The sequence below is a fragment of the Phoca vitulina genome, unplaced genomic scaffold (genome assembly GCF_004348235.1).
Source record: "Phoca vitulina isolate PV1807 unplaced genomic scaffold, GSC_HSeal_1.0 scaffold52, whole genome shotgun sequence".
NCBI lineage: Eukaryota > Metazoa > Chordata > Mammalia > Carnivora > Phocidae > Phoca > Phoca vitulina.
In genome coordinates this window covers 4,756,565-4,784,318 of record NW_022589755.1, presented here as the reverse complement: position 1 = coordinate 4,784,318, position 27,754 = coordinate 4,756,565, and the positions used below count along the sequence as shown (strand labels likewise).

The 27,754-nt window shown below is 46.0% G+C and overlaps 1 protein-coding gene and 1 pseudogene across 2 annotated transcripts in view; one reads left to right on the top strand and one right to left on the bottom strand.

Moving 5' to 3' along the window:
- The window catches only part of PPP2R1A (protein phosphatase 2 scaffold subunit Aalpha), a 39,624-nt gene extending 24,060 nt beyond the window's left edge, over positions 1–15,564 (top strand). Inside the window, exons 5-15 of the mRNA XM_032388476.1 lie at positions 743–890; positions 1,010–1,165; positions 3,380–3,494; positions 3,604–3,674; positions 4,128–4,262; positions 9,989–10,162; positions 10,441–10,501; positions 11,131–11,285; positions 12,247–12,389; positions 14,852–14,943; positions 15,098–15,564. Of these exons, the coding sequence (XP_032244367.1) occupies positions 743–890; positions 1,010–1,165; positions 3,380–3,494; positions 3,604–3,674; positions 4,128–4,262; positions 9,989–10,162; positions 10,441–10,501; positions 11,131–11,285; positions 12,247–12,389; positions 14,852–14,943; positions 15,098–15,114 (1,267 nt within the window). The 3' untranslated portion in view covers positions 15,115–15,564. The remainder of the gene's footprint in view (positions 1–742; positions 891–1,009; positions 1,166–3,379; positions 3,495–3,603; positions 3,675–4,127; positions 4,263–9,988; positions 10,163–10,440; positions 10,502–11,130; positions 11,286–12,246; positions 12,390–14,851; positions 14,944–15,097) is intronic.
- An 8,934-nt stretch (positions 15,565–24,498) lies between these two features.
- On the bottom strand, positions 24,499–27,285 carry LOC116622213 (annotated as a pseudogene). Its single transcript, XR_004297542.1, has one exon. The product of XR_004297542.1 is annotated as a vomeronasal type-1 receptor 4-like (transcript).
- Positions 27,286–27,754: the final 469 nt, after the last annotated feature.

Here is a 27,754-nt window from a genome sequence, read left to right as displayed (position 1 = left end):
AACAGATCTGGCTCATAAAAGCACTCCACCCGTGAGGTGGGTGCCATTTCAGGCCTGCCCCCGGTCCAGAACCCTCATAGATACACTGGCTCAGTTTGGCCGCCGCCTCCGCCCTCCTCCCCTTAGGCTTGATACTCCAGAGAATTCCTTGTATGTAAGACGCCTCTCCAGGAACAGTGAATGAAAATGCTTCTAATTGGATTAAAATTTCCCATTAGTATGTGTTTCTTCCCGTCCCTCTGGACTTCGTTCACTCACCAACTGCACAGACTGACTGTTGAGCAGCAAGCCCAGGCCCTGAGTTCTTACACATGACAGAATACTGGCTCACAGCTGCCCACGTTTGCTTAGAGGTCTGTGTGCATGCGTGCATGCCCCACGCTCCTGAAAACTAAAACCTTTGAGGAAGCCCTGGACAGCGTCTTAGCCCAACAACTTTATATGGTCAGAATGATACGGTCGGTAACTGCCGTTCACTAGGACTTACTATGTGCAGATCGGCTGCTCTGCTTTCACGCACATTATCTCGTGTAAACCTCATCATGACCTTGTGCGGTGGGAAGTATCACCATCAGCTCCATTTTATAGGCCTGGGAAGACTCGGGGGCTCATCGCTTGTCCGGGGTCGCTCAGGCAAAGCCAGGACTTGGCGTGACTGCCGTCTGCTTTCTCCTCTCTTCCTCTGTGTGCTGCTGTGGGATCCTAGGCCTTCCTCCCCCTGAGTCCCACTTCCAACCCCCAGGTACTTCCGGAACCTATGCTCAGATGACACCCCCATGGTGCGGCGGGCCGCAGCCTCCAAGCTGGGGGAGTTCGCCAAGGTGCTGGAGCTGGACAATGTCAAGAGTGAGATCATCCCCATGTTCTCCAACCTGGCCTCTGACGAGCAGGTGGGGTCTGCTCCCCAACCCCCTACTCCATCCCCTTCCTCTAGCAGATTCTGTGTCTAAAAGGGACTCCCAAAGGTAATGGGTCTCTGCGGCCCTCACAGCTCTGATCCTCTCCCCAGGACTCGGTGCGGCTGCTGGCGGTGGAGGCATGTGTGAACATCGCCCAGCTACTACCCCAGGAGGATCTGGAGGCCCTGGTGATGCCCACTCTGCGCCAGGCTGCTGAGGACAAGTCCTGGCGCGTCCGATACATGGTGGCTGATAAGTTCACAGAGGTGGGGACTGTTCACAACTCACAGACGGGGAAACTGAGGCCCTCAGAGGGGTAGGGATGGGGCCACACGTAGAAGCTGGGTTTTTAGTTATATCCAACAAATTATTGGGTGTTTGAGCAGTAAGATCTCTGATCATCTGGCTGGGTCTCACTTCATATTGCCAACCCGGGTTGAGTAATAGTCGCAACTTGAAGTGCTGTGTTGGGAAGGATTCTGAAGCCAAGTTCAGGTTCTGTGGAGAGCCACAGAGCAGAGAAGGGTAATATGTGTGTGCTCTTGACCTAATCAAACTCTCCCCTTTTACAAAAGGGAGGACGTAGCCTGTATTAGTTTTGGGGGCTGCCATGACAAAGTACCACACACTGGAGGGTACTTTATTCCCTCACTGTTCTGGAGATTAGTCCAGGACTTTTTTTTTTTTAAGATTTTATTTACTTATTGTTGAGTGAGAGAGGAGGAACAGAGAGAGAGGGACAAGTAGACTCCTCACTGAGCACAGAGCCCACCGGAGGGCTTGATCCCAGGACCCCGAGATCATGACCTGAGCCAAAATCAAGAGTCCGGCACTTAACTGACTGAGCCACCCAAGCGCCCCTCCGAGACTTCTTTTCTTGGCTTGTAGATGGTCTTTTCCCATATCTTCACATGGTCTCCCCTCTGTGCATGCCTGTGTCCTAATCTCCCCTCTTATAAGGATTCCAGTCGTTTTGGAGTAGGGCCACCTTAATTACCTCTTAAAACCCTGTCTTCAAATACAGTCACTTTCTGAGGTACTGAGGGGTTAGGGCCTGCAACATAGGAATTTTGGAGGCTCAGTTCAGCCCATAGCACAGCTCAGAACTGGTCAGAATGACACCACCAGGCAGGCAGAACAAGGAAAAGATCCCAGGTCTCTGACAAGATCCTAGGACGGTGCTCTTTCCACAGAGACTCAAGTTTGCTTATCCCACCAGCATGTTTGTTGAGCATCAGCTCTTTTTGTGGGTGCTGGGGATCCAGTGAATTCATATTCCCAGTCTCCCCAAGGAGCAGGCAGCCTGAAGGGGAGGGTCCGCTGAGATAGAGGGAAACTGTCAGCCCCAAAGCCGACAGACCTGCGTGGGGCATTGAGAAGAGGAGGTGGTGCTGCGGCTGGTTCTAGAAGATGAGTGGGTGAGAGCTGGGTTAGGACTGTGTTCCAACGAAAGGACAGCGTGTGCGTGGAGCCCTGGGAGTCAGAACCAGTGCAAGTGAGAACATTCAGGACTTGCTCTTGGGCGCCCCACATGAGAGAAAGCTGGAGAGAAGCACAGGGTTCGAGCCTTGGGTGCCATTCTACCCCGTGGCTCCCTGTTCCTGTGAGTGTGCTTATTTCCATGGTGTTTGCTGGAAGGACTTGGAGCCTCAGGATAGCATTTCCTGGACCATCCGTGTTGCCCGTGAAAATGTTAGCACAGGGCGGCTGCACCCTGGAGGCTCAGCACCTGGTTAAAGACGATTCTTCCATCCTCGGCTTCTGGACAGCATGAGCTGGATCACACTGGGTTTTAGATAAAAGCTCAATGAAGGCAGGGATTTTAGAGTTAAGCAGTGCGCAGCGCCCAGGAGACACTCAGTAGGTGTCCTGTTTGTCTGAGGGGCAGCATTTGCCCCAGGTAGCATTGGGCCCTTCAGAGTTTTTGTTTGTTGCCTTCTTAGTCATGAGCTGTCCTGCTTCCTGCGAAGTCTTCAGGAGCCAGCTTTGCAGCAGAACACAGGTGCCTTCCCTGGCATGCCTTCTTCCCCCTCAGTCTTGACGCTTCATTTCGTTACAAGAGTAATACAGGGTCGGGTAACGAATTTGAAAAATACAGAAGAATATAAATTAAAATTAATATTTAACTAAAATTAATAAGAAGGAGGAGCCGTATCACTAGAATGTTTTTGGATCAGATAACAGAAAACCCCACCGCAAATGGCTTGAGCAGTAAGGAGACCTGTTGTTATTTTTAATGCAGACAACAACACTGTGCGGTAGGTACTCTCATGGCCCTCATTCTGCTTTTGAGGAAACAGGCTCAGAGAGACTTGGAGACTTGCCTGGGCTCACCCCGTGGTGCTGGGAATAGATCTCAGCAGTGATTCCAAGGGCCGCATTCTTCTCACCCCCAGTTCTGGTGCCTTTAACTTTGATTCTGGTCTCATTCACCCAGAGTACTGCCCAGCCCTCTCACTCCCCCTGCTTTCTGTCTGCAGCTCCAGAAAGCAGTGGGGCCTGAGATCACCAAGACAGACCTGGTGCCTGCCTTCCAGAACCTGATGAAAGACTGTGAGGCCGAGGTGAGGGCCGCAGCCTCCCACAAGGTCAAAGGTTGGTGCTGGCAACCAGAACACAGCAAATGGGAGGGTGTCCGAGGGGCCCGAGGCAGAACCAGGACATCAGGTCTCACCTTCCTCTGCCTCCCTTCTCCCTCCCACAGAATTCTGTGAAAATCTCTCAGCTGACTGTCGGGAGAATGTGATCATGACCCAGATCTTACCCTGCATCAAGGTAACAAGGAGTTTGGTGGGAGGAATAGGGCAGATCTTAGCCTGCCGAAGAGGAGGGGTGGACATTGGGCTTTATGGACATTCAGAGGCAAACAGTTCCCAGCCTTCTAGGACTGGGCGGTGTTGGGTTGGAAGCAGGTGGGGTCCCTGAGTGCAGGCAGAATCTGAGGTTTGGGGCTGAGCTTGGAGTGGGAGTGCTTCCCCTCAAAAGTTCTAAGAGCTTTGGCCTTAGGGTGGGGGGCTTCTAGGAGCAGGGCTCATGGAGCTCTAAGCAGGCGGGACAGGTAAAGAAACTGCCTTGTACCTTTGTACCCTAAACCATCCCTGCTCCATGAGGGAGAAGGGCAGAAGAAGGCCAGGGCTCAGGCCTCGTAGGAGGTGGGAGTGTGCTTGGTCACTGGCTGCTGCAGGGGTCATCCTGACCCTGTGGCTCCCCCTTCCTTCTCCCTCCCAGGAGCTGGTGTCAGATGCCAACCAACACGTGAAGTCGGCCCTGGCCTCCGTCATCATGGGCCTCTCCCCCATCCTGGGCAAAGACAACACCATTGAGCACCTCTTGCCCCTCTTCCTGGCTCAGCTGAAGGATGAGGTAAGGGTGCCGCAAAGGCTCGAGCTCTCGGTTGGCAGAGGTGACAGGTGGGTCAGCTGCTTTCCCAGATTGGCCAGGAGTCTCCTAGAATCTTAACAGACACCCAGGTCCCGAATGAGTTGAATACTGGTGGGCACCGTGGACTGTGCATTCGCTCATTCACTTATTAGGCAACGTTTTGTATGCCCTTGCTCTGTGCTGGTTCTTTTTCTGGGTGTCAGGGATACCAAAAAAATCTAAGACAGTTGTACTTCTCAGAGACCTTCAGAGACTGACAGTAGAGAGACCGGTGGGCAATCCCATGATTCCATGATCATGTAGGTGCTGTGATACATTCGTGTCTTTTAAAATTTAGGTAAAGGTGCTGTAATGAAGACCCCAAAATACAGTGGCTTACATAAGAGAATTAATTTTCTCACAACGGTTCAGAGCTAGGTGGGCCTACGCTGGGGGTTAGCCCTGCTGACCTCCGCGCTCTCTGGGTCCGAGACAGCTGCTCTGATTTTCACCACCCCCAGCCAGTATGGAGGCAGAAGGTATTAGACAGCAGGAAGTGTGGTCCTCGTAAGGGCAAGACCCAAAAGAGGGCACCCATCAGTCTGTTCCCTCCCCACACACCCCATTGGCCAGAGCCAGTCATGTGACCACATCTTGCTGTTCAGTTGGCCTGGAGCACAGAAGATGAGTGTGTGCTGGGTGATGGCTGGACAGGTCGTGGGGTGACAGCCAAGGAAGGAGTTCGGGCTTGAACCGCACGGTGGGCAGCTGGAGGCACTGGAACAGATGTGGGTGTTAGAAAGGAACCCTGAGGCTTCTGTCAAAGAAAGAACGCAGTGGGGAGGCCAGGAGAGGTATGGGGAGACCAGACTGGTGGGAGAGAGGTGTGGCTGCAGAGATGCGGACAGGACGTGTGGGGCGGGGTGGTTGGCAGGCTCCCTGGTTCTTGTCATGGTGGTGACCAGGCAGGTGGTGAGATGGTTTGCTGGAGTGTGACTCATTCTGCCAAAGGCCTCAGTCTTCCTGCCTCCCTGCTCTCCCTACACCCCCCGCCCCCCAGCACACCCAGTACTAGGAAATCACATCAGCCTGAGTCCTCTGCCACTGGCCCCAAAATGTCACGTTTTTAAATTCTGCTATGATGGGGTAATCTCTCAGCCCCAGAATTACAGACAATGCGCCCTTTAAAGAGAAGCTTAGTAATCTTACTCTTGGTCATTTATTTGTATCAGTTACAGTTTAAACCATAATTTTTGTAATGACTTAAATTTTATGACCCAAGTAAAGTGCTTCACGTATGTTTTCTTTTAGAAGTATGCTTTTTGTAGTTATAACTTGTTATGATTTATATTCACTTCTGATGCTTAAATGGGGACAGCTTGCCTGGTGAGAGTCCCTCGAATTGGCTTTTGTGTCCTTTTAACACCTCACCAGGGTCTTGGGGAGCATTTTGCTTTCTGGCGTCGAGGAGAGATGCACACTGAGCTTGAGTGTGAGGGTGAGCCCACACGTGCTAGAACAGAGCCAGAGCCGGAGCCGGAGCCGGTTTCGCCGTTAGCAAGTGCTGCGTGGCGATCATACTCCCGCAGCCGGGGTCTGTCCCGGCGCAGCTTCTCTTGCAAAGAAGAAAAGAAAAAAACCCATCATGGTTTTCTTGGTTTGAGTTAGTCATCTGGCTTGTATTTGAGATTTCCGTTTTAGATCTGTGAGCTTTATATTTTATATGTGATAAGGTTTATAAACATCCAAATAAAAGGCCTTTTTCTGGATATGCCTGAAGTTACGTGGTGTAAGGCGTTGTATTTGTTTGCGCCTTCTCTTCTCATGTGTTCAGGACACTGTGCCTTATGCACCAGGGGCTCAGGTGACCTCCCAGGAGCTAGGCAGGGGCCAGCCCTGTCTTTGAAAAGTGTAGGTTTCAGACAATCCAGGCCTGCTGAGTTAACCCTTCACTGCACACACTTACTCACTTGGTTTATTGGCTCATTTCAAAGCCTTGTTTTGTTGTTGTTTTATGACCAGAGTAGTTTCAACAAGGAAATCGTTTTCTGCCCTTCCTGAGGGTAAGTGGTGGTTTGTGGGAAAGCCCTCATCTGAGAAAGGCTTCTCCTGTCTCTGGTCTCTGGCTGACATGGAGTCTCAGAATTATACCTGACCTTTCAGATGCCCCAGCAAGAGTTGCTCTTCAGCTGTGGCCCAGAGTTCCTCCTCTGGGCCTTCTGAGATGGGCTTTCTGATGCTCTGCACCAGGGAGTGACATGGCAGCTGGGGGAAGTAAGCCTGCTGACACAGGAGGCTTGGTTTGGCTCGTGTGTTGCTGCGGAGTCCATACTCAGTTAGGTGGTGGTTTGTTAGATGCTCATTTCTTCCTCGTCTCCAGAGGTGAGACTCCCATATGGGTACGTGCAGTATTTTCCATCTTTAGGACTGTGTATGGCTAACCTTCAGGGAAAGTAAAGAGGCCCATTCACTGTCAGGACATTCACAGCCCTGGGTAGGTGCTAACTCCCTTCATTTTTCATCACATTTGAAAGCAGGCCAGACTCAGCACGTGGGTCTCTACACGGTACAGAAAGGCCATCACGATGGTTTTAGATGCCTTTCAGTTGTTTTTTATTCAAATGAGACCTCAATCTGGTTGATTTCCAATTTATTCAAAGAAGAAATTTCCCTCTTTATATTGGGTGTAGCTGATGCCTTCCTACCAAGTGAGGCGTAATGCGAGGCTCCCTCCTCACCCTTGCCAGCCCTGACTCTGACCGTATCTTGGTCCGCCCAGTTGACTTGATCATCTTTATTACATTCCCCTGGAGTAGATTCTGACACATGCACATCCAAACTAACTTGCCTTCCTAGACTGGGGTTAGGGTGGCAGATGGGGCTGTTCCCACCCCAGAAATCTTTCTTAGGAAAAGAAAGAATAGGTATAATCTCTTAACATTATGACAGTTCAGGCTTTTATAAACATTGTCCCTTTAAGAAAAGCAGCATTGAGGGGGCGCCGGGGTGGCTCAGTTGTTAAGCGTCTGCCTTCGGCTCAAGTCATGATCCCAGGGTCCTGGGATCGAGCCCCACATTGGGCTCCCTGCTCCACAGGAAGCCTGCTTCTCCCTCTCCCACTCCCCCTGCTTGTGTTCCCTCTCGCTGTGTCTCTGTCAAATAAATAAAATCTTTAAAAGAAAAAAAGAAAGCAAAGCAACGTTGAGGGGTGCCTGGGTGGCTTGAACGGTTAAGCATCTGACTCTTGATTTTGACTTAGGTCAAAATGGCTTAGGTCATGATCTCAGGGTCATGAGATCGAGCCCTGAGCCCCACATTGGGCTCCGTGCAGGGTGTGGAGCTTGCTTAACATTCCCTCTCTCCTTCCCTCTGCCTCCCCCACCGCTCCCCCCTCCCCATCTCTTAAAAAAAAAAAAAAAAGAAAAGTTGACTTAATGTTCAGTTATTTACATGAGTTGATACAATTTATGTAATCAGCGTTTCACAAACGTTTCACAAACGTTTAAATCCTGGGGCGCCTGGGTGGCTCAGTCATTAAGCGTCTGCCTTCGGCTCAGGTCATGATCCCAGGGTCCTGGGATCGAGCCCCGCATCAGGCTCCCTGCTCGGCGGGAAGCCTACTTCTCCCTCTCCCACTCCCCCTGCTTCTGTTCCCTCTCTCACTGTGTCTCTCTCTGTCAAATAAATAAATAAAATCTTAAAAAAAACAAAACACACAAAAAAACGTTCAAATCCACTCTGTAAGATTTAAAGCAACTGTCATAGAAAGGGGAAACCAACAGGGTAGTCAGTATTGGGGTAGTTCCTCCGTCAGTATCCTTGGCTCTAGAAAGGAATGAGTTAGTACCGTGTAGGGAGGGAAATGGTGTTGGTTCTGAGAGTTCTCCTTCAGCCATTGGACTAGCCAGCAGGGAATTGTCTGTCTTCTGTTCCTAAATAAGAGCCTTACTGTGTTTGATAAAGGAAAGAGGCATTTGTCGGCGGGACTCTGGGGATTTTACTTGAGAGGTGCCAGCCGAGCCCCCCCTTGTCCTTTCAGCAGTTGCATTACTCTTCACTGCTTTCTGCGTCTGTGTTCCCACCACCATGCTCAGGTTCAGTGATTTGCTAAGACAGCCCTCAGAAAAGCTCTCCTACTTGGGGTTGCTGTTGGTCACAGTGAAAGGATAAAGTCAGGAAAAAGGTGCACAGGGGACACTCGGCATGAGCTGCCAGGTGTCCTCTCTTGTGCAGTCCTGTGGACGGAGCTTAAATCTCCCATGGATGACACGTGACAGCATCCACAGAGTATTGCCAACCACAGAAGGTCACTGTGCCTTGGTTTCCAGGGATTTTATTGGGGATTGGTTACATGGCCATGGATTGGAGCTGCCTGCATGGTTGACCTCAGTTACTCGGTCTGCAGGCCCTCCAGAGGTCAAGTGGATAGCTCGGTCCTTGCTGTAAGTCATGTTGTTAGCATAATGTCTGGCACAGCCCACGTCTCCCAGGTAACCACAAGGATACTCTCACCAGATAGGATATTCCAGGGGCTTAGAGATCTCCCAGAAGCTGGTCAAGGGCCCAACCTTGTTCGGAATGTGCCAAGTTTGAGCAACCTGGACTTGCTGAGTTAACCCTTTATTGCAAAGCACACCGGTTTACTTGGTTCAGTGATTTGTTTCTCACTTGGTTCAAGTTAGAACTTCTTGTGATGTCTGCCATCTAGGAATATGTGACAAGGATCTAGTAGCGCTTCTGTTTTGATTAACAACTAATTGTGTTTATGTGTCTTTTCTTACAAGTTGTTCACTTGCTTTATGGAAGTAGGCGGGGTACGTATGTGTGTATATGTATATATATGTATAGTAACGTATGTGTGTGTATACATACGTAGTAAGTCAGTGCTCATAATACTGGTAGTCAACAGGCAACTCAAAAATATTTCCTTATTCCTGGGCGCCTGGGTGGCTCAGTTGGTTAAGCGACTGCCTTCGGCTCAGGTCATGATCCTGGAGTCCCGGGATCAAGTCCCGCATCGGGCTCCCTGCTCGGCAGGGAGTCTGCTTCTCCCTCTGACCCTCCCCCCTCTCATGCTCTCTCTCTATCTCATTCTCTCTCAAATGAATAAATAAAATCTTTAAAAAAAAAAAAAAAATATTTCCTTATTCCTTTGTGCATTCTTTGAGCAGAAATGTGTTGAGCACGTGCTATGGGCCAGAGACTGTGCCAGGTACCGGAGACGTAAGGATGAGTGAGACGTGCTCCTTACAGAGCTCAAAGACCAGCAGGGAGAACAGAAGTCACAGAAGTGATTCTAATGAGCTCCCACACATCAGGCCTCTTGTGGATCAGACGCCAGCAGGCACTCTAATGACCTCAACCACGCCCGAGGCTAGATGCTTGCTTCCCTGTCACAGATTAACAGCCAGGGAGGTACCGTCCCCTGCTGATGGGCTCCCAGCCGGCACCCAGCAGAGTGGGAATGTTACCACGTCTCTTTTTTCCAGAGCACCATATTTCTGCAGTGATTCCTGCAGGTGCTTCAGAATGAACGAACATGTCTTGTGCTCTCTGGTGAGATTGGAAAACTGCCTCCCATAATAACCCATGTTGCTTGCTCAGGAGGAGCCGGGCAGGGCAGTAGCAGGCCCTCAGGAAGTGCGGCTTCTACGGAGTTGTTGCGGCGCAACTTTCTCAGCCCTCTTCTGGGCCAGGTGCATCTTCTCAGACCCCTGTCTTCTCCCCAGTGCCCGGAGGTGCGGCTGAACATCATCTCCAACCTGGACTGCGTGAATGAGGTGATCGGGATCCGGCAGCTGTCCCAGTCCCTGCTGCCCGCCATTGTGGAGCTGGCCGAAGACGCCAAGTGGCGAGTGCGGCTGGCCATCATTGAGTACATGCCCCTGCTGGCTGGACAGCTGGTGAGTGAGGTGGCTTGGGGTCAGGCCTTGTGGGCAGTGTGTCCAGGGCTATGACAGTGTCACTGGGGCCTGTACGGGCTGTCTGGGGAGTAGGAGGAAGGGGCACGGGGAATGGGGCTATAAAGGTGGGTAGACTTCAGTTAGAAAAGAGAAGGGAGAGGAGCCCCCCAGATGAAGCTGAGAAATACCCGATGTGTTTGGGTGGGGGTGTTTCCCTGGGGTATCGCTGGAAACTACCCAGTCTCCCTTGATTTCCTTAACCTTTTTTTCTTCTGAAGGGGGTGGAGTTCTTTGATGAGAAGCTCAACTCCTTGTGCATGGCCTGGCTTGTGGATCATGGTGAGTCTCTCCAGTAGGATGGGGGAGGATGCTGGTGCTCCAGGAAGGATAGATGGGCATTGGCTGGGGCCGGGAGGGGTGTGGAGTCACTCTCCCAGGCCAGCTGCTTATGTGGACCAACTCCTTGGCTTTTTAGAATCCTAGAGAAATGCAGGATGGGAGGGGGATAGAGCAGATCACGTAGGGGTGGCCTGGTACAGTGGAGAGAGAGAGTGTGAGGGCCACCGGGCAGATGACCTGGGCTGGAATCCTGCCCCCTGGCTGTGGAAGCTCACGCACACGCCTTTGTGAAATAGGGGGCTTCCCAGTCTTTCGGGGCCATTGTGAGAACTGCTCATTGTTTTCACTGACGGGTAAAAATTAAAGTTAACAATTGTCTGTATCGTTACTGTTCCAAGTACTAATTACTGAATGATTTGCTTGGGCACATCACTTCTTAGAGCTGTAGTTTGCCCATTTATAAAAGGCCAATAGTGAAACCTGTGTCTTGGAGCCATTGGGAAGATAACCCTACCTTTAGCACATAGCAAACCGTTCGGTTCACCTGCAGCTTAGTACCTAGGTATGCGAGTGCCTGTCACTCCCTGCCTGCTCACTCCTCCACCTCCTGAATCCCTGCCCTTCTGCAGTCTATGCCATCCGTGAGGCGGCCACCAGCAACCTGAAGAAGTTGGTGGAGAAATTTGGGAAGGAGTGGGCCCATGCCACTATCATCCCCAAGGTCTTGGCCATGTCTGGGGACCCCAACTACCTGCACCGTATGACTACGCTCTTCTGCATCAATGTGAGCGCCCCCACCTGCCCGCTGGCCTGTGCCCAGGGAACTGGGAGTACCTGGGAGAGGAGGGATGGCGGGCGTCCTAAGGAAGACGTCTGGCTTGGGAGTGGGGACATGGTGAGGTTTGGGCGGGGCAGGGATGAGTCCCCGAGGAACTACAGGCCAGGGAGTGGGGACCTGCATGGTGGGAACCCCAAGACTAGGGAGGCTTGGCCTGCTGAGCAGTGACTGCCAAACCTTTCCGAGCATCCCTCTCCTCCACAAAGTGTATACGTATACTTGTTTATGATCATTGGTTTTGTGTGCAGGCTCTGGAGTCAGACCTACTCCTTAATTCTAGCTCTGCCATATATTAGTCACGGACCTTGGGACATTTCCTAACTGCTCGGGGGCTTTAGTTTTCTTACTAGTAGAGCACTCGTGCTGGTAATCACAGTACTCATGAGGTGGTGAAGATTAATCTGGCCGCACGTGCAAAGGGTTTAGAGCAGTTAATGTAATATGGAGCAAGGGTTCCTTTCTATTCATTTAAATAAACCATACACATAACTAAAAATTAAAAGATAGAATTTAAAAACATATAGGTAGAACTGAGTGTTCTCTGATGATTTCTTCCCACATTTCACCTTGGAGACCATCACACTAAAGGAAGGCATGCCAAGGGTTAGGGATCAAGCCCATCCCCAGAAGATAAAGAGAATTCTGAGGATGGGGAAATGGGACCAGGACAGTCTGGGCTGGGGGTTTCCAGGACAAGGAGACAGTGGTATTTGGCATTAGTGGAGATGGTAGTTTGAGGAGAATCAGCTGACCCCAGGGTGGGCGAACCTGGGCTCAGAATCCCCCATATTGCCCAGTGTCACCTTCAGGCCTGTTCATCCCTGAGGTGGCCTGGTCAGAGGAAGGGGGAAATGGGAGTTAGCCATGAACTTTGTATAATCACCCCTCTGTTGCTCACCGCCCCCAGGTGCTGTCTGAGGTCTGTGGGCAGGACATCACCACCAAGCACATGCTGCCTACAGTCCTGCGTATGGCTGGGGACCCTGTCGCCAACGTCCGCTTCAATGTGGCCAAGTCCCTACAGAAGATAGGGCCTATCCTGGACAACAGGTGAGGCTTGGATCCTCCCTCACACACTGGTGGGACTGGTTCTAGGCATCCTAATCTTTGACCTTTGAAGTTGGAGCCTAGGGTTTGAGACCCAGTGTGTGTCTTCGCTTACTCTGTAAACTTGGCTTATCTCTTCACCTTCCCAAGGTCGTAGTTTCCTCAAATGTGGAATGAGAATTCCCATGGCCTGTCTCATAGTGGGAGGGGACAGTGGGGTGGCAGTTCTGTATACTAGTAGCAACATGTTAGAAAATGAAATTAACAAATATAAATTATTTTTGTATATGTATGCAATTTGTTGCACCAAAATCATCAAATACCAAGGAATAAATTTAATGAGAGGTGTATCATATCTTTAGTGAAAACTATGGAACACTGCTTTGAGAAACTAAAGATCTGCTTAATATTCATGGATGGGATGGTTCCCCAAATTTATGTATGGATTCATTATAATCTCAGTCAGTCTTAGCAGATCCTTTACTGAAAATTTGACAAGTTGATTCTGAAGTTAACATGGAAATGAAAAGATCTGAAGTAGCAAAGGTGGTCCTAAAAAAGAAAAAAGTTGGAAGACTTCAACTACCAGATACCAAGACTTAGGACACCACAGTAATTAAGAAGTGAGGTGTTGGCACAATGATACAGCCCAAAGAAACAGAGTCAGTGGCACAGAAACAGACCCGTGTGTATATAACAGTAAGGTACCACTGCAGTTCAGGAGGGAGATGTAGGTATTTTCATACATGACTGGGTCAGTTGGATGTGCATGTGGGGGTGGGGGGAACCTCCCACTTGGGTACGTAAGCAAATTAGAGTTAACAGACCAGAATCAGAAAAATAAGTAAAGATTCTGGAAGGAAACAGGACAACATTTTTAAGATTGCAAAGATTTGTTTAAATTGCTCAGATTTGTTAAATAGCTCCCCATGGGAAAAGGCTGATGAGCTCACCTTGAGTAAAAGAACTTCACTGAGGGAGAACATTATGAGAGTAAAATGGTGAGCCACTGATGGGGGGAGGACGTATTTGTAATACATTTTTCTGACAAAGGACTGATTCATCCACAGTACTTTCCTACTAATCAATTAGACAAATGCAAGAGATAGGCAAAACCCAACTTGAACAGGTACTCCCAAAAGAAGATCTCCTCGTAGCCGATATGTACGTGACAAGGTGCTCAGCATCATCAGTCATTGGGAAATTATAAATGAAAAGACACCCCAGGGGGCACCTGGGTGGCTCAGTCGGTTAAGCCTCTGCCTTCTGCTCAGGTCATGATCCTGGGGTCTTGGGATCGAGCCCCTCAGCAAGGAGCCTGCTTCTCCCTTTTCCAATCCCCCACTTGTGCACTCCCTCGCTTGCTCTCTCTCAAATAAATAAAATCTTTAGAAGAGAAAAGGACACCCCAGAATGGCTAACCTTAAAAAAACTCAGGGTCATTTGGTGTTGGTAGAATGGCTGGAATTCTCATACACAGCAGATGGGGCTGTAAATGGTAAATGGGTACAGTCACTGAAAACTGGTAGAATCTAGCGAAGCTAAGAATGTGTTCACTGTGAGCTGGCACAACATGTCCATTTCTGGGCATATATCCAAGAGAAGTGAGTGCTTATTTCTAGCAAAAGGATGTTTGTGGTAGCTTTCTTCATATTAGCCATGAACTGGAAACAGCCCAAGTGCCTGTCCACAGTACAGTGGATAAACTGTGGTTTGTTCCTACAATTGGAGACTGTTCAGTGATGAAGACTCTTGCTCTGCTTAACAACACAGATGATTCTCACCAACCTCATGTTCAGTGAGAAGCCAGACCCAAGAAAACATAGTCTGTGATTCCATTTATATCAAGTTCAAAAATAGGCAAAACAGATCTAGATGGTAGAAGTAAGAATGGTAGTTGTATGGGGCAGAGGAACAGTTTGTTAACTGAAGGGGACATGCCTTCATTTCTCCCAAACACCTGACTTTCAGTGCGGGTAGATTTCCTAGGGCCCCTTACTCGAGAGGGGATACCTCCCCTTGGCTCCCATTGGGCCAGGTACTTCTTTGGCACTTGACACTTCTCTGTTACTTATGGTCAGTTCGGTCTGTGTCTTCCTTCTAGCCCAAGCTCTCCATGGGCAAGAATCAGGTGTTGGATTTACCACTCTACTCAACCTAATGCAGAGTAGGCCTCAGTAAATACTTTAAATAAAGACATCCATTTGCTGAGCCTCAGAGACCTGTGGGTCCTGTTATTCTGTGCCCCACCTTCCCAGACTGTCTGACCTCCCTTTGCCTATTCTGGACCACTGAGACCTCTGTTCTAGTTTGTTAGACTTCCAGCCTACAAAGTAATTTCATCTCTGGGCTCACATGCCCTCTGTGTGTGTGAACCCCTCCTTGCCCAGGAGCCCTCTGCCTGCCTCGTGCCCTCCTGCCCAGCTTGGCTCACCCCTTCCCTTGCCTTCCCTTTGTCCTTCCAGCACGCTGCAGAGCGAAGTCAAGCCCATCCTAGAGAAGCTGACCCAGGATCAGGATGTGGATGTCAAATACTTTGCCCAGGAAGCTCTGACTGGTAAGGCGTGAACTCGGAGACCCCATTGGGAGGGTGGTCTGCAAGGATGGGCCTAGGCCTGAGAACAGCAGCTCCTGGGAGGGGGATATGCAGGAGCACTTGTGGGCAGAGGACTAGCTGTGGTTCTGACTCCCTCCTGTTCCTGTTCCCCCAGTTCTGTCTCTCGCCTGATGCTGGAAGAGGAGCCAACGCCGGCCTCTGGTGTCCACCCTCCCCCCCAGGTCCCTTCCTTGGGGAGACAGTGGGGGGACTTTGGCTGTCACTCCCTGTGCATGGTCTGACCCCAGGCCCCTTCCCTCAGCACGGTTCTTCCTCTCCCCAGCCTGGGAATCTGACTTCTCACTGCCCACCTCCCAAGAGGCTTGGGGGAGCCCAGGTGGGACAGGGCAGTGACCCTGGGAGGAAGGGGCCACTTCTGCCCGCAGGGGAGAGATGTGAGCGTCCCAGGTCACTGGCTCCTGCTGCTGTAATGGGGACCCCCTACCCCATCTACTTCTCCATCTCCTTTCTCCCTTCTTCCTTTCCTTTACCCCCCCAGTGGTTTTTTTTTTTGCGTCAACTGTGCCGTTTTTATTTTATTCCTGTTTTCCCTTTTCACAGAGAAATAAAGGTCTAGAAATAGCTGGTCCTCTGGTTTTAGTCAATAGCATGGAGGAGGGGTACCACACCAGGAGTGTAGCTGGCCTCCAGGATAGAGAGTCCATGAGGTTTCTGGCTAGGAGAGTCCGGTGATGCAGCTAGTTTCACAGACATTAGTCAAGTATGTGGTGGTTCAGAGCAGGTGCCTTGGAGTCAGACTGCCTGGGTCCAGAGCCTAGTTCTTTTAATTAATGGCTGTGTGACCTTTAGTAGGTTACCCAGTTTCTCTAACTCAGTTTTGTACTTTTAAAATGAGAATAATGATAGAATCTAAATCGCAGCGTGAGACTAAATGAGTTAATACATGTAAAGTGGATAACTGTGCTGCATGGCATGTGAGAAGCAGTCAGTTGGAGTCAGCTACAAGATGCTGGAGAGCCCCCTGTGGGTCAGGCTCTGTCCCTGAGGAAGTCCCAGGAAAATCAGGGCTGTAACGGAATGGGAAGGGGACTGGCAAGATGGGAACCCATTTCCCTCAATATCTGTGCTCCCATTTCTTCACTAATTAATAGAGACACTGATTTGTAGCAGGGCACATGTCTGCCTGGCTTCAAGGCATTTTTCCAGGTTTCTGGACATTCAGTGTGGTGCTGTGACTAAATTCTGGCCAATAACATGTGAACAGAAGTGGTGTGTGCTGCCTCTAGGAAGTGTTCCTAAGGGAGGAGGTATATGCCCCCTGCGTTTCCTCCTTCCTGCACTCCGGACTGTAGACCAGATGGCTGGAGTGGGAGCAACCGTCTTGGGCCAGGAAGTGATCTTAGGAGCATAGGCCCAGCAAGGTGGCAGAACAAGATAAGAGGAGCCTGGGTCCCTGGTGCTGTGAAAACCCACACCAATATTGGTTACCTGGGAGAGTTAAACTGTTTGAGTGACTGTTCGTTTGGGGTTTCATCACTTGCAGGTCACCCGAATTCTAACTGATGCAGGGGCCAAAGAGCCCCGGAGAGAGGAGCAGGAGACTTAGTGGATGGTGGTACGTGTAAGGTTTCACAAAGGACGTGATACTGAGTGAAATTTTGCTCAACAGGGTGGAGGGGAAATTGGCACTGGGTGGCAAAGTGATATTACTGGCTCAGCCCTCATGTTACTGAATCCTTACTGATTGTTAGGCCCAACTGTCCTGGGGAATGAGGGGTAGGAGATCCTGTTCCTCCCATTATTGGCTTATGTTAGTTTCATAAGAGAAGGACCTGTGGTTTAAGTTTGGTCCCCCACCCTGCACCCAACACAAATGTACCGTACTTTCCTAGGATATAAATATTTGAAGGACTCACTGAGTGAAGAATTGATGAGTTTGGGAGGTGGGGCAGTGTGGTCACTTTCAGCCTGATGAATGTTCAAGTTCAGTTGGCAATCCACCACTAATTCCTAAAAGGACGTTCAAATGAATGCTCCATTGTGTTTCATTTATATTTTACTGGATAACAACCCACCCCCAAAAATTAGTGATTTAAAACAATGAAAATGTATTATTCCTCATAATTCTGCAGTCTGAGCTCAGCTCAGTTGGAAGATTCCTCTGCTCCATACGGTATCTACTGGGGCCGGAATGTTCAAGACAACTTCTTCACCCCCATGTCTGGGAGTACCGCCTCAGCTGAGGCCTGGTACACCATCTCTCACTGTGGCCTCTCCAGGGTGGCTGGATCTCTTTATCTGATGGCTTATGGTTCCAAAGCCGTTTTCAAGAGAACAAGTCCCAGTTTACAAGTGCTTTCAAACCTCTGCTTGCACCACAAGCTGAAACAAGTCACGTGGCCAAGTCCAGAGTCAGTGCAGGAGGTGACCTCGCAAGATGTGGAAACCTAGAGGTGTGGTTCACTGGGGGATGTCAGTGTGACAGTCGGCCACACATGGTCCAGAGAGAAACTTTGGGCTCCATCTTTGCTCTGCTACAGGCAGGTGGAGGCATCAACAGCATAAGGAGACAAGGCCGATTACAGAGTATATTGAGCGTTTGGAGCAAGCTGAAGATTTAAACTTTATCCTGGAAGCCAGAGCAGCCACAGGGGTTTTTGGTAAAGGACTGACAGTATCAGAATTGAAGGGGGAGACCTGAAGCCAGGAAACCTGGGAGGATATGGTCTAAGCAAGAGAGGAGTTTTGAGCTGGAGGCAGGTACCATGCAGTTGGGGAGGTTGTAGGTAAAAAGGGAAACAAAGCTTCCCAAGGAGACAGATTGGGACTTGGTGACACTTGGATAGGGGAGTAAAGGGAAGGATGCAGTCATCTTGGCAACCAGGATTCAAGGCTTCTGAGATTCACCTGGGAAAGGAGGGTTCCTGCAAACCCACATGTGCTTCAACATCTCCAGCCTTTGAACCTCTACCTGGAAAGCTTTCCCTCCTCGCTTCTTGGGAAACAGAAGTAATTCAGTACGGAGAGTGGGGAAAGAGGTGGAGTGGCATAGGTGAGCATGGATAAGTATGTAGGGGCCAGATCTTGATGAACCTCCAAATACCGGGAAGGGATTGAATGTGACCCAGAGGGACAAGATGGAGTAAGACTCGGTCGGGGGCGGGGGGGGGGGGGGGGGGATCTTTCCAGGGTCAGATGAGGTTAGGGTGCTGTGGAGGAGGCTGGGATAATGGTCCTGGGGGCAAGGGAAGGAAGCTGGGTCTGGGGCTGAGGAGAGTATGCAGAGACATTGAGGAGGTGGACTTGAGGCCACTTCTGCTTTTCAAACCCACAAGAAGTTACAACAGAAGCAGCTGGAAGGAAGGTCCTGTTGCTCTTCTGTTCTCAGATTAATCAAAACATGAAGTCTGAACACATGCCTTGTCATCAGCCCTCCTGTCTCGAGGAAATCCCCACTCCAGCCACTCCCTTTAGTTCTTCCCTGTCCAGCTATGTTTTTCAGATGAGGACACAGACCCAGAGTGTTTTGGGTGTCTGTTGTGGGCTCTTACGGACTTACCAGATCAGAACTCAACAAATCTCTCCCAGAAGAAAAAAATGCCTTAATTTCCTCTGGTAGCTTAAGATCCTTTTAGGGCCCAGCCAAGGACGGAAGCTGGCCCTACAAGCTAGATGAGAAGAAGCAGGGCATGGCTGGCCCTATAGGAAATTGGAGTCCTAATCTCTTAACCATGATGCAAAATGTAGAAATCCATGGTAGGCTTTTTAATGAGTTATTTGGGGCAAAACCTGATCTGAACTACTATAGTAGCAAAACCCCAACTTAGACTTTAGAGTTTTTATCCCTCTTGCATGGAATACACATCACAGCCAGAAATATCTGTGTCTTGGGAATATATGGAATGTATTCAATTAGTAATCAAAAGACTGTCCACAAAAGTCTGGGCCCAGATGGCTTCAGTGAATTCTACCGAAACATTTAAAGGATTAATACCAATTTTTCACAAACTTTTTCAGAAGTAGAAGAGGAGAGAACACTTCCCAACTCATTCTGAGGCCAGCATTAGTGTAATATACCCTATCAATAAAAGACAACATGATCATCTCCATTGATGCTAAAAAAAAAAGCATTTAACAAAATCCACACTTTCACGATAAAAACACTCAAACTAGAAATAGGAATTTCCTTAACCTGGTAAAAGGTATCTACAAAAACCCACACATAACATAATAATGGGAAAAGATTGGGTTCTTATCATATAAGATAAACGAGACAAAAATACCCACTCCTGCCACTTCTTTTCAACATTGTAGTAGTAGTTCAGGGTAATTAGGCAAGAAAAATAAAAGAAAAGGCATGCAGATTGGAAAGGAAGAAGTAGAACTGTATTTGCAGATGACATGATCATGTATATAGGAAATCCTAAGGAATCCACTAAAAAAAAAAAAAAACAGTAAACAAGTTCAGTAAGATTGCAGGACACAAATATACAAAAATAATTTGTATGTCTGTACATTGGCAGATAATGTTGGTAAGGAAGTGGAGATACTGGAATCCTCATACACTGCCAATGGGAAGGGAAAATGGTGCAGTCACTTTGGAAAGCAATGTGGCAGTTCCACTGAGTTACCATTTTGCCCACCTATTGTACTTCTAGGTATATACCCAAGAGAATTGAAAACCTATGTCCCCATAAGAACTTATACACAAATACTGATAACAGCATTCTTCACAATAGCCAAAATGTGGAAACCACCCAAATGTCCATCAACTGATGAAATGTGGTGTATCCATATAATGGGTATTAGCCATAAAAATGAATGAAGGATTGGGGTGCCTGCGTGGCTCAGTCAGTTGAGTGTCTGACTCTTGATTTTGATTCAGATCATGATCTTGGGGTCATGAGATAGAGCCCTGTGTAGGGCTCCCCGCTCAGCAGGGAGCCTGCTTGAGATTCTTTCCCTCTGCTCCTCCTCCTGTTCACGCTCTCTCAAAATAAATCCTTTAAAAAAAGTGAAGTATTGATACATGCTACAACATGGATGGATTTTGGAAACATCTCATGAAAGTAGCCAGACACAAAAGGCCAAGTATTATTGTAGGATTCTGTTTTACTTGTACCTTTGGTATCATATCTAAGAAGTCATTGCCAAATCTAATGTCATGAAGGTTTTGACCAATGTTTTCTTCTAAGAGTTTTAGGTCTTTGATGCATTTTGAGTTAATTTTTGTATATGGTGTTAGGTAGGAATCCAACTTCATTTTTTTGGCCTGTGGGTATTCAGTTATCCTAGTACCATTTCTTGAATAGCCTTGGCACTCTTAAAAATCATTTGACCATAAAGGCAAGTACCACACTACTTTGATTACAGGAGCTTTGTTTTCAAATCAGGAAAGTGAGTTCAGTACAGTAGCTTTGTTCTTTTCCAAGATTGTTTTGGTTATTGAGGGTCCCTTAAGATTCCATATGAAGATTAGGATGTGTTTTTCTATTTCTGCAAAAGACATCATTGAGGTTTTGATAGGGATTGCATTAAATCTGTAGATTGCTTTGGGTAGTAGTGACATTTTAGCAATAGTCTTCCCATCCATGAACATGGGATGCATTTCCATTTATTTTATATGTTTAATTCTTTGAGAAATGTTTAGTAGTTTTCATTGTAGAAGTCTTTTACCTCTGGTTAATTCCTTATTCTTTTTGATGCTATTGTAAATGAAATTGTTTTTATAATTTCCTTTTCAGATTGTTCATTGCTAGCATATAAAAATGCAACTGATTTTTCTGTTGACTTTTTATTTTGCTAGTTTGGTGAATTCATTTATTCTAACAGTTTTATTCTGGAATTTTTAGGCTTTTCTACATAGAAGATTTTATCATCCGCAAACAGATAATTTTACCTTTTCCTTTCCAATTTGGATGCCTTTTTTTCTTACAGATTTCCTCTGTTTAGGACTTTTAGTACTGTGTTGAATAGAAGTGATGAAAGTGGGCACCATTGTTCTTAATCTCAGAGGAAAAGCTTTACTTTAACTCTTGAGTATGTGATAATTGGCTGTGGGCTTTTCATATATAGCCTTTATTTTGTTGAGGTGCATTCCTTCTATACTCAGTTTGTTGAGAGTTTTTATCATGAAAGGATTTTGAAGTTTGTTAAGTGCTTTCTACAGTTACTGAGATGATCATAATTTTTATCCTTCATTCTGTTAATGTGGTCTATGACATTTGTTGATTTGCATATGTTGAACCATCCTTACATGCTAAGGATAAATCTTACTTGATTATGGTGTATGGAACTTTTTATGTGCTTTTGAATTGGGTTTGCTAATAATTTGTTGAGGATTTTTGCATCAGTATTCATCAGGTATATTGACCTGTAGTTTTGTTTCCTTATAGTGTCCTCTGGCTTTGGTATCAGGGTCATGCTGACCTTGTGAAATGAGTTTGGGAGTGTTCCCTCCTCTTCAGTTTTTTGGAGGAGTTTTAGAAGAACTGGTGTTAATTCTTTAAATGTTTGGTAGAATTCACGGGTGAAACGATCTGGACCTGGGCTTTTTTTGTTGGGTTTTTGATTGCTTATTCGTCTCTTTACTCACTATTGGTCTGTTCAGATTTTCTGTTTCTTCATTATCCAGTCTTGGTAGGCTTGTATGTATCTAGGAATTTATTTCTTCTAGATTATCTGGTTTGTTAGCATATTATTTTTCATAGTGATTTCTTACGATCCTTTGTATTTCTGTGGAATCAGTTGTAATGTTTCCTCTTTCATTTACAATTTTTTTGAGTCCCCCCCCCTTTTTTTTTTTGGTTTGTCTAGCTAAAAATTTGTCATTTTCTTAAAAAAAAAACAACAACCCTCAGTTTCAGATTTTTTTTTTCTATTGTATTTCTTGTCTCTATTACATTTATTTCTGGTCTACTCTATTATTTCCTCCCTTCTGTTAAGTCTTAGTTTGTTCTTTTTTTTTTTTTTTTAGTTTCTTGAGGCATAATGTTACATTGCTTATATGAGATATTTTTTCTTAATGTAGGTATTTATTACTATAAACTTCCTCTTAGAACTGCTTTTGCTGCATCCTATAACTTTTGGTATGTTGTGTTTCCATTTTCATTTGTCTCAGTATACTTTCTGATTTCCCCTTTTGATTTTTTTTTGACTTGTTGATTGTTCAGGAGTGTGTTAATTTTCACATTTCTGTGAATTTCCCAGTTTTCCTCCTTTTATCGATTTCTAGTTTCATGCCATTATGTTTCAGAAAAAATACATGATGTGATTTCAGTTTTCTTAAATTTGTTAAGACGTGCTTTATAGCCCAACATATGATATGCCTTATAAAATGCTCCACCATGTACGCTTGAAAAGATTTTATTCTAGTGCTGTTGGATGGAATGTTCTATATATGTCTGTTAGGTCCATTTGGTCTATAGTGTTCTTCAAGTCTGCTGTTTCCTTGCTGATTTTCTGCCTGGATGATGCATTAGTGTTGAAAATGGGGTATTGAAGTCCCCTACTATCATTTTATTATTGTCCATTTTTCCCTTCAGGTCTGTCAGTATTTGCTTTAAATACTGAGGTACTCCAGTACTGGGTTATATGTGTGTATATTTGTTGTAGCCTCTTGATGAATTGACCCCTTTATCACTATATGTTGACGTTTTTTGTCTCTTATGACTGATAATGACTGAAAGTCTGTCTTATCTGATGTAAGTATAGCTGCTCTTACTCTCTTTGGTTTCCATTTGTATGGAATATCTTTTTCCATTCCTTCACTTTCAGCCTATGTGCATCTTTTCTTCTGCTCTAGACTGTTCAATATCTGTAGTAAATTTTTCAGTTCCTTTGTTCTGATTCTTCAGCTCCAAGATTTCTGTTTGATACTTGTATTTTCTCTCTCTTTGTTGAAATTCTCACTTTGTTCATGCACTGTTCTCCTGACTTGATTGAGTAACCTATGATGGTTATTTTGAACTCTTTGTCAGGTAAATCATATATTTACATTTTATTAGGGTTGGTTTCTGGAGATTTATCTCATTCCTTTGTTTGAGATATGTTTCCCTGTTTCATCATTTTCCTTGACTCTGTGTTGGTATCTGTGCATTAGGGAAAAAACAGCCACCTGTACCAGTCTTCATGGACTGGGCTTGTAGATTTTGGGAGCCTCTCAAATCTTCACACTAGTCCAAACTACTATCTTTGTTGTAGTGGCCCCAGACATCTAAAATATGCTGGGTCCTGTCAGTCTGAGAGAGGTGAGACAGAAGCCAGTCTTTCAGGCATCCCCCAGAGAAGTTGGGACTTTGGACATATAGTCAACTCTTCTCTGCCCAGGGAGAATGTGGAATCTAAACTTTTTCTTCTGTTCACACTGCGTTGAGCTGGAAGAGGAGTTATGTTGCCTGCTTATATGCTTGTTTAAACCTCTCTTTATTCCCTTGGCCTCCAGGCATCTAGAGTATACCAGGTTCCATCAGCCCTCTGAGACAGAAAACAAACCAATTCCCTTGGGCAGCCCTTGGAAAAGTTGGAACTTTGGTTGTGTGATACAGCTCTTTCTTCCCTCAGGGACACTGGGAGCTGTGCCAGGGGTAGGGATTATGGCAAGAGTGTCTCAAATTTTCCTACCAGCCTCAGTGTGACTGGTTTGACGCTCACCCAGGATGCAGGAACCTCTCAACTAGTTTATGGATTTCAAACAAAAGGAATGCATCTGTTTTTTGTTGTTGAATCACTGTGTCTGTTGGGGAAAGGAGGGTTCTGGGCATTCTGACACCACCCTCACAGGCACATTTCCTTGTTTCCAACAGCCTTTGGCTGTTCACTGGTAAGAGACATGTAGGTATAATGCTTTTCATTCACCCAGTTTCTATCAGCCTTGGTAACTCCTCAGTTATCCTGCCGGAAGGAGAGTAAAAACAAACTAGTCAAGCTGTTTGTTTCAGGCCTGCCTCTCACTGCCTGGGTTAACATCACACACCAACCACAAGACTAAAATGAAAATGACAGAAAATACTAGGCATGGATAAAGTTGTGTATAAACCAGGTGTGTCATACACTTTTGGTGGGTATGAAATTTGTACAAACATTTTTGAAAACTGGCTGTTATCTCCAAAAGCTGAGTAGATGTAAACCTGTGACCCAAAAGTTCCTCTATCAAATATGTACCCAAAAGAAATTTATACATGTATCACCAAGCCACATTGTAGAATTTACATACCAGTGGTATCTATTCATGATAGCCCCAAAATGAAACCCACTCACATGCATGGACAGAAGAATGATTAAATTGGTTGATTGATTAAAAAAAAATTGATGTTCACACAATGGAATTCTGTCACCAATAGCATGAAAAAAAACCAAACAGATAAATTAACAAACATGGAATTTTATTTTTTAAAAAAGATTTATTTACTTGAGAGAGCGGTCGTTCGTGCAAGTGGGGAGAGGGACAGAGAGAGAGGGAGAGAGAATCCTAAGCATACTCCCCACTGAGCATGGAGCCTGACATGGGGCTCAATTCCACAACCCATGAGATCATGACCTAAGCTGAAATCATGAGTTGGACACAACCAACTGAGCCACTCAGATGCCCCCAAACAAGGAATTTTAAAAGCCAAATACAAAAGAATTCATGCTGTAGGATTCCGTTCATTTGAATTACAAAGAGGTGAAATTGATGTATGCAGTTAGATGTCACAATAGTGGTTACTCTTGGGGATAGTAACTGGGAGAGCATGAGGAAACATCCATAAGGTTATCAGTGTTTTCTTTTTTAATCTAGGATCTATACACAAGTGTGTTCAGTTTGTGAAATTTGAGTGAGCGGTGCACTCATGAGCTATGCATAAAAAATATTTTTTAATACGTATCAGCAACTAAAAAAATTAGTTGTAAGAAGGTAAATAGGTTAGTATTCAGTGACCTTATATTGTCAAGGTGGAGGTTAACTGTATTAAATAACTTTACATCGTGATTTGTTTTTACAAGTATTGTGCAAATTCTGGGTTGAAATCTAAGATACTAAATCTACAGCACCTCAAAAAAGGTAAAATGTGGAATTATTAACACAGAAGTCAACCTAGAATAAACTAGAACAGGTACCATGAAGCACATATAAGTTGGTAAATGTTTTCCAAATTTGCCCATTGTTAAACATGAAAGACTAATCCTGTTAAAGTCAAATATTTGACTACATTCATTTAGATATTTTTATCAAGAGATAGAACTAGGACATAAGAACTAAAGTAGGTAAATGAAAAATACATTTCGTATATGTTAAGGTAATCAACTAGAAGGGCAAGATAAGTATTTTGAATTTTACATTCTTATATACAATTTTCCAATATTGTGGGTGGGTGATCATAATCAGATTGATATGAACACACATGAATGTGTAAACACACGCACACATTTTATAATATACAAATATGTGCACGTGTGTGTGTTTACCACCACTCTTGTAATGTCACTGTTTCCTACGATTTTGAGGGGGATGAGTGAATGAATGACTGAATATTGGGTGAAACCCTCAGTTTACATTTTCCTCCTAGACGAGGGACTTTGTATTATGTAGGCAAGGCAGAGCATGGATACACTGCTCATGGCTTATGAACAGACAGTTGGGAAACCGTGATTACTGAAGTGGTGCTCCAGAAGATCCAGTTGGGATTATCAAAAACAGACAAAATGACTTGAAAGATGGAGGAGAGGATGTTAAAGTAGACAAAGGTGCTCACCAGGAGAAAGATGGTTTTGGTGGCTGTGGACTCAGATGATGTGGAGGAGACGTTAGTCCTGTGAATGTGTTGGACCTTCTGTTTGTGCCTGTGCAGGATAAAAACCCTGCGGCTGCTGGCCCAGAGCCTGAGCCCCAAACACAGCACATCAGGGGATGATAACAGTGCTGCATACAATGAGTCTCTGGCTTTGTCATGACGAACCGAAGAACAGTATCCAAAATCTGTTTGCGATGTTTCTGTTGCTCCGTTTACCGGTGATACACAAAAGAAAAATTGTGTTTACCAGCCTGTGCAGGATCCAGCACAGGGCTGTGGAGGTGCTTATGTACTTGGGAGCTTTCGCTTTAAGCCCTCTCCACCTGGAGTTCCTGGGACTGAGCATGACGGCCTGGAAGACACTCCAGAAGCAGGTGCTACCCTTGGGCACAACCCTGCCCACTCTGTGAACATACAAAAAAAGTTTGCATCCAAAATCATTGAGGAAATGTCTCAACCCAAAAGGTATCGTTATGTGGGGACTCCTTTAGGCAGAAAGCCCAAGGAGTTGGCTATAATCAGGGGCTTGAGAATCAAATCTATGGACCTTGGCCTGCACCCAGTAAAATAAAGGATGATATAATGGTAAAGAAGAGAGAAATTGCCCTGGATTCCAACCATAGTCTATGATGAAATCATCCCCACTGCCAAATCCCCAACAGTCATCTTGTCAGTTCCCAGTGACTAAGTATCTTCTGAGCTAAAGGATCCTGAATGGGCGCAGGTTAGGTGTATCATGTCAACTGAAATCCATTATTCTCCACTTACTATTAATTCCACTAAGAAATATTGACTTAATGTTTTTCTTTTACTAAGAGTTTTCCACTGGTTGAATGTGTAACTTTTAAAGAGCCCTTATAAGGTAAAATCACTTCTGTGAAGGCACCCATGTGAGAACTTCTTCATGCTTCACGAATCTATGAGGCCGGCACCACTGTGGCTGTAACTAAAAGATGAAGAGAACAGATACACAGAGAGGTTAAGTATTTGTCAAAATCTGCTTAGGGCAGAGCAGAGACTTGAAATGGGTTTGCTGTGTCAAAATTCCAGAAATAGCGGAATTAAAACACCCTAATCAACAAGTAGTATTTAGTAAGACTTCATTGTGTATATGAGAACTGTCGATGAACAGGGAGCTTTCAAATTTAAAACCTATGAAGGTTGGGGGCATAATGTGCCAGGATGGCTTATAAAGTGATTACAATGATTGGTTATTACAGTGGGGCTTTCCAGATGACAAGGGATTGGTTAAAAGTGGTTATCTTACTCCTTTTTTTAGGAAGATAAATTTTTAATGATTATCAGAGGCATTCACAAGGAATAACCTATGTTTTGCTTATTATGTTCATGAAATAAGCTAGATTTTAGTTTTTCTTACGTGGCTTAAAGGGTTTTGTCTGCTCAGAGAATTTTTAAGTCCAGTGTCCATTTTATAGTTAATTTCATAGCTGGTAACAAAGATATTGCATTAAACTACCATCCTCTACTAAAAGCTAGTTTGTACTACTAGGTATTTACCCCAAAGATACAGAGGTAGTGAAAAGAAGGGGCACATGCACCCCAATGTTCATAGCAGCAATGTCCGCAATAGCCAAACTGGAAGGAGCCGAGATGCCCTTCAGCAGACAAATGAATAAAGAAGATGTGGTCCGTATGTACAATGGAATATTACTCAGCCATCAGAAAGGATGAATACCACCATTTGCATCGACACGGGTGGAACTGGAGAAATAAGTCAAGCAGAGAAAGACAGTTACCATATGGTTTCACTCACGTGGAACATAAGAAATCGTGCGGAGGGCCGCAGGGGAAGGGAGGGAAAACTGAATGGGAAGAAATCAGAGGGAGACAAACCATGAGAGACTCTGGACTCTGGGAAACAAACTGAGGGTTACAGAAGGGAGGGGGGTGGGGGACGGGGTAACCAGGTAGTGGGTATTAAGGGGGGCCCGTGTGGTGATGAGCACTGGGTGTTATACGCAATTAATGAATTTTTGAACACTACATCAAAAACTGATGTATTATATGTTGGCTAATTG